General features: G+C 46.2%; 1 protein-coding gene across 1 annotated transcript in view; it reads right to left on the bottom strand.

Annotated features, from left to right (window-relative positions):
- Positions 1-11,960, bottom strand: part of LOC124276657 (protein O-linked-mannose beta-1,2-N-acetylglucosaminyltransferase 1-like) — a 40,626-nt gene extending 28,666 nt beyond the window's left edge. The window contains exons 1-3 of the mRNA XM_046712304.1: positions 11,908-11,960; positions 11,150-11,200; positions 10,493-10,574 (exon numbers count right to left, since the gene is read on the bottom strand). Of these exons, the coding sequence (XP_046568260.1) occupies positions 10,493-10,574; positions 11,150-11,200; positions 11,908-11,950 (176 nt within the window). The 5' untranslated portion in view covers positions 11,951-11,960. The remainder of the gene's footprint in view (positions 1-10,492; positions 10,575-11,149; positions 11,201-11,907) is intronic.
- Between the last annotated feature and the right edge of the window lie 234 nt (positions 11,961-12,194).

The raw sequence follows: 12,194 nt of genomic DNA, 5'->3' as shown, positions 1-12,194 counted from the left end.
GACTCGATGAGCACGAGCAATAACCTTGGCTATACCTGTGGAGAAGCCCTTGGCCTTCAGTCTTTTGCAGATGATCCAACCGTACAGATGAAATGGAGTCGGATCGGGATGCAGCTGTCGACTGTGTGGATGCCTGAGCAGGTGAGGGCACTCTGGTAACTGTTGCGGACTTCTTTCGGCGAGGCGGCGCAGATCTGGGAACCAGGTTCTGGTTGGCCACCAAGGCGCGACCAAAAGCAGATGAATTGTCCCTGTCTCCTTGATCTTTGCTATCACTGCTGGCAGCAGAACTGGTGGTGGAAAGGCATATGCGTCCAGACCCTCCCACGACAAGGACATGGCGTCGACTGCCCATGCTGCCAGATCTGGAATCGGAGACACGTACAACGGAAGCTGTTTGTTGAACCGAGTTGCAAACAGGTCGATCAGAGGGCGGCCGTGACTGTGACATAGAAGGTTGAAAGCTTCTGGATGTAGCATCCACTCTGTTGGCGACGGCTTGCCTGGCCTTGAGAGAGCTTCTGCTAGGACGTTCTTGCACCCTGGGATGTGCCAGGCTCTGGCTCTGATGCCATTGTTGTCCAGGAGACTGGGCAACAGGAAGGTCTGCTCCAACAACTGCTTGGAGCTGGTCGTTCCCTGGTTGCGAATCAACCACACAACCGTAGAATTGTCCGACGCTGCTCGTGAGCCTGGTGTTCTGCTGCAGAGGCGTCCAGTTTCGAACCGCTAGAATGACTGCTTGGACCTCCAAGTTGTTGATATGCCAGCTTAGCTCGGGGTCGGACCAGAGCCCCGAGGCGGTCTGGTCATTGAGGTGTGCACCCCAACCCTGAAGAGATGCGCCTACGATAAGTTCGTGATCGTGAACAAACTCTGTCAAGGAGACTCCTACGCAGACGTTTGACTCTACAGTCCACCAGCGGAGGTAAGCGTGGAGATACAGAGGCAGAAGGAACCTCGACTGCAGGTTGTCTGCCTGGATGTAAGGCAAGAGGAAGCGCTGTAACGGCCGGAGCATCAGACGACCTCTGAGCATCAAGAACTGGGCTGAGGTAAGGAGACCTAAGAGGGACTGCCACTCCCTGAGCGTGAGCGGCTGGGACAGACCTCGGCTGGCGAAACTGACAATTTTCCTCAAGCGATCCTGTGGAATCCTGACAAGGTAGCAGTGAGTCAGGAACAAGCCTCCTATGAACGTGGGACGGCTCCAGGTGGGGCTTGTCTGTGTTGATAATCCACCCCAGTTGCTCCAGGAGGCGATTGGCAAAGTTCATCTGTTTGCGAAGCAACTGAGGGTCGAGGTGGTTCATGAGACTGTTGTCTATATAAGGGTCGAAACAGATGCCCCTGAGATGGAGGAACCGGGTGATCGGCGAGGTAATCTGAGTAAAAAGCCATGGGGCCATGGAAATTCCCAACGGAAGCACTTTCCACTGGTAGTGGGACCCGTTGAAAATATACCTCAGGTACTTCCTGTGACGATGGTCAATGGGCACATGCTGGTAGGCATCCTGGAGGTCGAGGCTGGCCAGCCAGACCTTAGGCGCAAGCTTGGCACGTAGTTGTTCCAGGGACACCATTCGGAAGTGAGGCGGCTCCGAAAGGTAAAGGTCGTTGAAAACTAGCATATTGTGAATCATGCGCATTTTCACCGAGTCTTTCTTGGGAATAAGTAAGATGGGTGAGTAGAACCCCGGGGACTGTTTGGGAACTAACACTGTCTCTATAGCTTGTTTGTCTAACAAGACTGAATGTTGTCTGCTAGCAGTAACTGTTGGTCTGGAGCATACATGCGTTACTGGGGCGTTGTAGTCAGAGGCGGCGACACGGCGATTGGCAGCTTGTATCCGGTCTTGAGAATGTTGGTCACAAACGGATCTTCTAGGACTGTCCAATTGGGCCAGAAGATCCCCAGTCTCCCGCCTACTGGAGTAGGACAAACCGGCACAGCTGGGGGCGGGAGTTCCAAGTCCAAGCTTCAGCGACCTGAGTAAGGGCGCTTCCCCCTACCCCTGCCGGGCGTCGAAGGGGGCTGCCGGGGACGGTCCTGAAAATCGGGGTCGGACCTGCCACAGCCACATCCTCTGCCGAAGGCGCTACGAACAAAGTCTCTTCTCGGGACATAACGGCGCTTCCCTCTACCCCTCGTAGAGGACTTGCCACGAAAGAGTTTCGAAAGTAGACAGGGACACCTCAGTATTAGTGTGCTCCTTATAAACCTCCGGAATCCGGTCATCAAAGAGGAAGCGAGAAGCGAAAAGGGCTCTCAACAGCATTTTTTTTTAACTCTTCCTGCCAAGAGCAAGGCTCAAGGAGGTGAGGTGAGGTGAAATTGGGTTTTACGTCATGCATGAGAATATTTCGCTCATATGACGATGTGTGTATGTGTAGCTGCTTGTACTAGCCCAGACTGAAGCTGGTTTTATAGTGCATGAATACCCCACTCAGACACATTAAACTGACTCCGAGCCGACCAGTCCTTGCTGTACCCATTAATGCCGCGTGCCAGACAGGGACCAACAAGTACCATATTTTAACGTCTTTTGGTATGATGCTGTCGGGGATCGAACCCGCGACCTTCCGCTCTCCAGGTGGACGCTCTAACCACTACCCTCTTGAGCTCTGCGTCAATAGCCAACATCTTAGAGCCCTGCACTCGGTAAGAAGACTGTGGGATTCATCATGAGCCGCGCCTCCATCAGCGAAATCCCAAACTATGTATGTTGTAGTCCTCTTTGCGCAACTTAGGAGCCTTAATAGTAGTATTGAGAGACAGTTTAGCAAAGTCGGCATCCAAAGAGGTCACAGCATCGGCCACCATCGGGTGAGGCGGGGAGGAGTAAGTCGGGAGAAGACCTAATAGCTCTCGGGTCATCAGAGCCTGAAGAGAGAGAAGGACAATCCGGCAGCCTGTCGGCAATCCAGTCAAACACAGCAGATATGGGGAGGTAAGTACCCCCATCATCTTCCTCTTGTAACATCTTCTTGTTATAATCGGGAGAAAAATAGCGCTCCTCAGCGTCCTCCCAGGACACGGTAGTAGCATTATACCGTTGGCCAGAAGCAGCAGGCATCGGGCGGTCAGATGACAGCTGAGAAACAACACTAAAGGTAACTGTAGGGCAATGTGGTCATTATGGCGTGCAAATGGGAAAATGGAAACACCCCTGCAGCAAGAATGGGAAAACCCAAGCAGGCGGAACAGTAGAGTAAACAACCAAGATGGCTGCCCCCACTGAGCCCAGAAGAGTGTGAAACAAGCCAAATTAGGCAATAATATCAAGATACACAAAACCAAGCATGATCATTATGGTGAAAGAGACATAAGAGAATACATTACACCAATCATGCCAAGCAGGGTGACACTTGCGACGTGGGAACACACCCCACACCGAAGTGAGAGACACGAGGCAGCCAGGTAAGTGAAGTTTACGTTAATCATGTTCATCACCCACACAGAGAAGAATATAGGATATAAAAAGCATACATACCAAGAACAAACAAGAACTTTAACATCTGAAAGTATCAGTAGGTAGCAAACTAGCAAAATCAAAAACGTCCGACACGCAGTATGCTTGAAGTAAAAATGTAATTTTTTGAGTAAAATTGATATTTTATACTTATCCTGACTCATGCTCTTTTGCTTGTCCCCTTCCTCTTGCGAACATAGTGGAACACTTGTATCTCCTTAATTGAAGCTCCCTTCAATGTAAAATCACTAATTGGTACTCACCCACGAGTTACCTCCCCTGCCGTGAGCGCGGGAACAGGTGTCGCCACCCTCTGGCCTCATGCTTCACTCTCTCCTGATTTTGCGAGCCCAACACTTGAATTTACAGGGAAATCCAAAGTGTTATGTGGGGAGGATGGGAGGGCTAACCTCATGAGTCAGGATAAGTTATAAAATATCAATTTTACTCAAAAAATTACATATTTTTCCTTATCCTGACTCATGCTCTTTTGCTTGTAGAATCCACCGGAGAGGTGGTGGGTAAACAGAATACTTTGGATTATAATTAGTGATTTAAGTAAGTGATATTGTAATAACCCCTGCGGGAACTTCATAAGGCATTGAGACTTAGGATATTTCCTTTATAATAAGCCATAGATATATACACTATAAGTGGGGTATTACCTTACTAATATACTGATATATCAATATATATATAAACTGCTACTCTAAACGTAGCTGTACACTGAATATAACTCAGTATGAGCTTAAGGTTGAATAACCTAAGCTAAATATGTACATAGCCCTAGAACTCCATGGAGTTATAAGCTAATGAATATATGTATCATATATATAATAATCTCGTGGGGGTGAATATTAACGCCTACGAGGGACTGTCAATTGCTGAGCGAGGACCAAAGGACCGAAATGATGAATGCCAGAGACGTCCTCGGTGGTGATATCTCTGAGATAGTGATTAGCAAACACCATGTTAGATTTCCAAAAGCATCCTTCCATAATTGTATTCAATGAACAGTTACCGTGAAGGGCGAGGGTGGATGCCAATGCCCTGATTTCATGGGGATTTGATGCTGTTGGAGGGTCCAGTCCTGCTGCCTTATAGGCGCGTAAAATGACAGTTCTTATCCATATAGATATGGTGGTGAATTGAGAGACTTCTGTCTGATTTGTAGGCGATAACGGGATGAACAATCTTCTGAGCGATCTTCGCCTTGTTTTGGAACGACGCAAATAGATTATGAGAGCTCGTACTGGGCATAGAGATAAGTCCAATGTATCTTGAGATCCGAGAATTGAGGATAGCGCAGGGATGTGAAATAACCTGTCTGGTTGACCTGGTAGTTGATTTTTGGCGATGAAATCCCATCTTAATCCCAGGTGCGCTGTCTTTTGATTGTCATCAAACTGTATCCTCTCATAATCTAGAGCATGAATTTCAGATATTCTGGCTGCCGTGGCTAGCGATAACAGGAAAACTGTTTTCTGTGAGAGAAATTCAAAAGTTGTCGATTCCAATGGTTCATAATCCTCACTTGTGAGGTGTCGTAAAACTACATTCAGATCCCAAGCTGGGGCGTGGAACTTCCGCTTTTGGTCCTCCAATCGGAAAGCACGTAGTAAGGCCAGTAACTCTGGTGTTCTTGTTAATTTAACACCCGTTCTCATAGAAATCACAGAACTAAGCGTGGCAAGATATGTTGACAATGTCGAGCCTTTTAAATGTTTGTTTTGCCGTAAGTAACACAAATAGTCTGCCACTTGAGGATGCGTAGCATCTCTCGCTGTAAAACCCTTGTTTGCTGCATAATTTTCGAAACTTTGCCACTTGTCATCGTACAAGTTCACGCGTTGAGTATCGTAAAGGCAAGCGTGACGCTTTTGCGCCCTGGTAGAATATCCTCTCTTGTTTAAACACATTTTAATACAGTCCATACGTGAAGTTTGAATACTTCTGGGTTTCTGTGCACCTGTTTGGTGTGAGGATGTATTAACAGGTTTGCGCGCTTGGGTAGTTCTAGTGCCGGTTGACCGATATCTTGTATTAGGGCGGGAAACCACGTTCTGGCCGGCCAATAGGGCGCGACCAAAGTGAGTTGTAGGCTCTGCGTTTGGTTGATTTTCTGTAATACTAGAGGTATTATTGCTGGGGGCGGAAACGCGTACGCATTGAGGCCTTCCCATGATGATTAGAGCGTCCGTTGCCCATGCTTGTGGGTCTGGCACTGGTGACACGAATGTCGGTAGTTGATTGTTGAACCTTGTGGCGAATAGATCTACTAGCGGCGCTCCTATTTGCTTGATTATCTGTGCAAATATCTCTGTATTGAGCATCCATTCTGTCGGCGACGGTAGATGTGGCCGAGAGAGTGCGTCTGCTAGTATATTCCTGGCTCCGGGAATGTGGCATGCTTTGACATGTAGATTTAGATCTTGGATTAATTCGAACAGTTGAAAGGTTAAATTCAAAAGGTTCGGCGATCTCGTTGAGCCTTGTCTGTTCACATAAAACGCCACTGTCGAGTTGTCGGTATGTATCATCAGGTGCGCATTCTGTAGAATGTTGCTCCAATGTCTTATGGCGTTGATTACAGCTTTCATCTCTAATGCGTTTATGTGGAGTTTGCTTTCTAGCTGAGTCCATAACCCTGATGCCGTCCGGTTGGTGAGATGAGCTCCCCAACCTTGGAGCGACGCGTCTACATATAGATGGGTTTTGAATTCCTGCTCTGCTAAACAAATCCCTTCGCAGACATTCGATTTCTTTGTCCACCATAATAGATGAGGTCTGAGATGTTTCGGTAGACTGAATGGTTGTAGGTCGTCGAGATGTGTGTTGACGAAGACCTGTAATGGACGTAACTGTAATCTGCCTATGACTGTCAAGTCTTGGGCTGATGTTAGAAGACCTAGTAAGCTCTGCCATTGTCGGAGTGGTAGCGGCGAAAGTAGAGCTGGTGGAATGATCTGTAGGATGCCTAGGAATTGCAGATCTTGCGATGGTACTAGGTCCGACTTGTGTAAGTTTACTAACCATCCCAGCTGTGTTAGTAGCTTTATGATGTAGTTTAACTGTAGTTTGAGATGCTGTGGATCTTGATCTACTTGTATCCCGTCGTCGAGGAAGAACGCACTGCGTAGCCCTTGACGATGTAGATAGGTAACAATCGGTTTCGTTATCCTCGTGAATAACCATGGGGCTGATGCTATTCCGAATGGGAGTACTTTCCACTGGTAATGTAACCCGTCTAGCGTAAACCGAAGGTATTTCCTGGATTCGGGATGTATCGGGATGTGCAGATAAGCATCTTGTAGATCTATACTGCCCATGTAGTCCATGGGGCTTAATCATCTGCGTAGCTGCGGTAGATGTATCATAAAATGAACCTGGGTGGTCTGCTTAAGTAAGTCTTGTTGAAGAAGCTCATGTTGTAAATGAGTCTGTATTTCTCCTTGGAGTTCTTCTTGGGTACTAGGAAAACTGGGGAGTAGAAACCTGGTTCGATGTTTCCTTGCTCTATTACTTCTATGGCCTGCTTGGTTAGGAGTAATGTAACCGCCTCTCTTAACTTTAGTAGTTGTTGTGCCTGTACCTCGAACTTGTGAGGGTTGACTGTTAGTGGAGGCTTGGCCTGTAGTGGGATCTGAAATCCAGCGTTGAAGAATGTTGGAGACATAGGTGTCTTGAAGTATTCCCCAGTTTTCCCAGTGTAGTTGAAGGCGTCCACCCACTTGTGAGCGGTTGTACTGGAGCGGCTGGGGTGGAAGACTCCAGTCGTCCCGAACCTGTCTTTCAGCGTTTATAGTTGCGGGAACCTCTGGGTGTCCTGCCTCTTCCTGACCCTCCTCTATAGTTGCCATATGGGCTAGTGAAAAGAATCTCTTCCCCTGGAACTGGCAATCTTCCTGTCTCTAGCTCTTTGTAGGCCCGTGAATTTAGATCTCCCTGAGTATCTTTGTGAAGTCTGTCGAATGACACTGGCTAGCGTGTCCATCGATTTAATCATCAGGACTTCTCTAGAATCCTTGGTGACTTCTTTGGAGACTCTGTCTATTCCTCCGTCAAAATATGGATGGGGAAGACCACGGGGCTGTATATAGTGGAGCTGTAAAGTTCTCACCCCAGTTGCAGGAAGCTAGGAGGCCTTGACGACGAGCTAAGGTCAGTGCTGCTGAGACAGACGTCAGATGATCTGTTAAAAACTGCTGGTCCTTCTTTTGCATCAGTAGGGCCGAGTAAATCATTCTGTCATCTTCAGAGGTTAGGTGTTCGAAATCTGGAGATAAGTGTCTCATTTATTGTTCTAGATCTATTTAGACCAAAGAACATACATACCGTCATGGTTTCTATCTGAACCAATTTCCGATCATCAATCTTGTAGTACTTGTTCTTGGCATGGGAGATCAGCTTATAGTTCTCATCGATGTCTTGCGCTTTGAAGAAGGGTCCATATTATCGTGGAGAACTTCTTGGCGCCTGAAATTTGGCAGAATGTGGCGTCTGAACCTTTGTGGCTTTGTTAAATGCTGTATCTAGGTTCTGAGGTACCGCCCTTGTCGGGTCGATTGGGGGTAGTGTAATAGCATCTGCGTCATCTTCTTTCATCAGATAAGTCTGCTTGCTTATTGCCACTCTTGGAAGGTGATGAGAGATCTAGATTATTGACCATCCAATATCTTATCTCTGCATCTGAGAAAATAATTCCTCCATCATCTTCCATTCCATCATCATAGATAAGAGGTTGTTGCTCTTCTGATGTAGGGCTGTGTGGCTCTATCTCTATATCGTTTGACGCTTGTGGAGATCTAGTTGTAGGCTGATGTGCAGACCTGTGAGGTGATCGACGTGGTGATCGGCGAGGCGATCGTCTTGGTGATCTATATCGATAGGTTGACCTTCTTGGCGACCTATGAGGGGACTGATGGTAGCTTCGCGAAGCTCTTGTGTAGTCCCTTGATGATCTTTTAGATGAAGACAATCTGGGTTCAGGTGTCCTTCGCGAAGCTTCGTTTGCGTCCGGTCCTGGGGAACGATGATATGACCTTCGCGAAGGCTTGCGTGTGGTCTGATAATCAGATTCCGTATCTGAGTATGGCGCCCGAGAAGAAGGTGATGATTTTCCGCCCAGCGAAGGCTGTACATCGGGTCCTTCGTCGAGGTGGTCTGTGACTTCCTTGTGCGAAGGCTGCATTGTCGTGGCTGCTACGTTGACAGATGGGTGCCTCTGGGGTGCTGTCACGTTGGAGCCTTCAGCGGGCTTCGGACCCTGGGATGGCTGCTTCTCCAGTCTATAGTGGCCTTCCATCATAATCATGATCTGTTTCATAAGATCGTTTGGGATGATCTGCGGCGTAGTAGATGGTGCCCTCTCTGCTGTGCTAGCGGTGGGGCCCTCAGCGATCTGCGTCTGACATCAGTGTAGAGGCATCAGGCTGCATGGTGATCTCTGCTGGCCCGCCACTGTCGCTGTCACTGGTCGCTTCTTGTATGTATGTCCTGATGATAGGCTGGTCATTGTAGAGGCCCAATTCTGCTGCTGGAGCGATCTCGCTGAGAGTTCTCGATGACTTCGTAGAATTTCCCTTTGGAGGATGGCGCTGCCCTGAGTGCCTCGCGTTGAGAGACGCGTTGAGGCCCTCTTGGACTTTGTCTCACGATGACTGGATGTCTGGAGGCCGGGTAAACTTCTTAGAGGTGACGGACTGCATCCCGCACGTCCCTCTCGATGGGGTCTCAAGCAGAACACCAGGCGGGAGGGATAAATTCGACAGCAGTTGACTGGATGGGCAATCCGGCGTATCGAGCCATGTCTACACCTAGTTTCATTGACCTATCTGCAACCGTCTCCAAGGCGCCAAAGATGGTATTTATCAAAGGCAGAATTGGTTAAATTTATGCAGTAACTGCAGCGTGAATCAAACGCACAAGGCGTACAAACTAGGGCATACCACATGCGGATCCGCATAGCGGAAAAACGTAATCTACAAATGAGTACAGTTTTTCATCAATGTAAAACTAGCTGAACAATCCGCGAACTCCGCGTGAATAAACAGTAGAAATACGATTAATTATCAATGCAAATAACTGAAGGATACTAGCTATACCTTTATAGTAAACTATAATAGGTAACTAACTAAGAAAACCAAAGGATATAGTGTGTAAGGAGACACAGGCGCTCTCACATCCTGCTCACTGGGCGAAGAAGGAGAGAGTGAAGAAGGAGGCCAGAGGGTGGCGACACCTGTTCCCGCGCTTACGGCAGGGGAGGTAACTCGTGGGTGAGTACCAATTAGTGATTTTACATTGAAGGGAGCTTCAATTAAGGAGATACAAGTGTTCCACTATGTTCGCAAGAGGAAGGGGACAAGCAAAAGAGCATGAGTCAGGATAAGGAAAAATGTGATTTTTGGATAGACCGCGCTTGCGCGGGAGGGTAGATCAAGTCACTTCCGTTCCTGTACACTCATCGATACTTAAGGCAGCCATTCTAGAGAATGATGAATCAACGACTGTCTGATCTCTTTTAAGTGGAGCTTGAGGTAATATGCATAAGACCTATGGTAAGGTAAGTTCAAAATTCATGTATTATTTGTGTGTAAACAATATGCAACCAAAACAAGCACATATATTTTCAGACATGTAACATCAGTATCACATCAGTCTTTTATAAATATTATGGCATCAGATAAATGTAGTGTTGTCTATGATATTGGTCAGTTCTTACATAAGGTGTATAAACCTAGAATTGCCCTTACACATGAAATGGGCGTGTGATAAGTGTACATACCACAGGTAAATCCATATGCATGACAACTCTTGCATGGAATAATTCATGGACTCTAAATTGTGTATTTATGCATGGATTGTGAAAGTTAATCCAAGGTTGTATTTAGGGTCAACAGCCTTGATATTGGAATAAAATGTCTGTCTGTCTGTCTGTTAAAAGGACCAACTTACTTCCAAGGACCAACACACCTTGAAAAGACAACCCACTGTGACTCATCCCAAGGGCAACTCACCTTGAGGAGACTTCATCGTAACTGCTCATGATGACAACTGTCTCTGCTGGCATCTTCTTGAGGAATCTAATCAACCCTGAATCTGAAAAAGGTTCAAGAACGTACCTTAAATATCTGTCAGCTTTGCCCCACCTTCTCAAACAATGTATAAGATTAAATTATATCATTCTCCTCATTCCACATGACAGTTACAAGCCACATGGTTAAACATTCACTTAATGAATGCTCCCACAATTATTTTCAACATTTTTTTTTTAATAGGTGAGCTGAGGTGAAATTGGGTTTAGCGTCGTGCTTGAGAATATTTCGCTCATAAGACGGTGTGCATGCGTGTGTATGTGTATGTGCGGTTGCTTGTACTAGCCCAGACTTAAGCTGGTTTTATAGTGCTAGCCCAATGAGATACTATGCCGCAGTGAAGCATGAATACCCCACTCAGACACAGTATACTGACTCTGAGCCGACCAGTCCTTGTTGTACCCATTAATGCCGAGCACCAGGCAGGGACCAACAAGTACCATATTTTAACGTCTTTTGGTATGACGCGGTCGGGGATCGAACCCGCGACCTTCCGCCTCTCGGCGGGGCGCTTAACCACTACACCACGGAGGCGGCCTTTTTTTTAATACTGCACATAAGAAAGAAAGTAACACTAACCTTCCACATAGGTGTCAAATGTTTTAATATCTGTCACATCAAATGTTTTCTCTGAAAAATATAACAAAATATGTACAAAGCTAAAGCATATATAAAAACATTGTTCTTTGCTGGGTCTATGCATGACATCATGACTTTACCGGACACAAAATACCACACATACAACATGAGTTTGGACAGTTGCACTGCAGGTCCCATGTAAACATACAAAACACAATTCAGTTCAGACCGTACAAGGTAGCATGTATGTTAACTTTCACTTTCCATGTCTGTGTGAATATTGCTTAACGCCACATCAACAGTTTTGCAGCTATTCGCAGTGAGCTGTCCATGTCTGATTTTTTAACTAAATCAACATCATGAATATGGTTTATTTCAAACAAGAAAGTCATATCCATAATTTTCATAAGGTTGAAAATACTGTTGCGTTATTTGTTGCTGTACAGCAGTCAGCTTGGGAAATGCACTATGTGCACTACATGTGTAAGACCCCAAAAATAATTCCTGAAAGTCTCCAGAAGATGACAACAAAAAGCTCCAGATACATCCTTCGGTAATATCTACCATCTTCATGAAATCAAAACAATGGTGGATTATGAGATGCTGATGACATGACATGCATGTAATGGCACCTCAAACATGACATCATGATATCCATACAAGCAAAGCTAACTTACATTGTGTACCAAGATGGTGGCTGGCCATTCTGATAGTTTACTGGGTAAAGACAAAGCATTATTCACATCATATAATCTTACCACTGACAGAGATGATGTTCAAGCCCCGGCCAAAGTTCTTCATTTCCGGGCTTATTAACCTGTAAAGATATGAAATATAATAAACATACACACATGACTTCCTTGTCAGTCAATTTTACTTCAGGAGTGAATCCTAAATGAACATTTTGTTTGTTTGTTTGTTTGTTTAACGCCGCATTCAGCAAGGTTCCAGCAATATGGCGGCAGTCTGTAAATAATTAATGGACCAGACAATCCACTGATCAACATCATGAAATACTGATCTACGCAAATGGGATATGATCACA

The sequence above is a fragment of the Haliotis rubra genome, unplaced genomic scaffold (assembly GCF_003918875.1).
Source record: "Haliotis rubra isolate DU_JTF1 unplaced genomic scaffold, ASM391887v1 Scf2100, whole genome shotgun sequence".
Taxonomy (NCBI): Eukaryota; Metazoa; Mollusca; class Gastropoda; order Lepetellida; family Haliotidae; genus Haliotis; species Haliotis rubra.
This window is presented reverse-complemented; position numbering and strand designations above follow the sequence as displayed.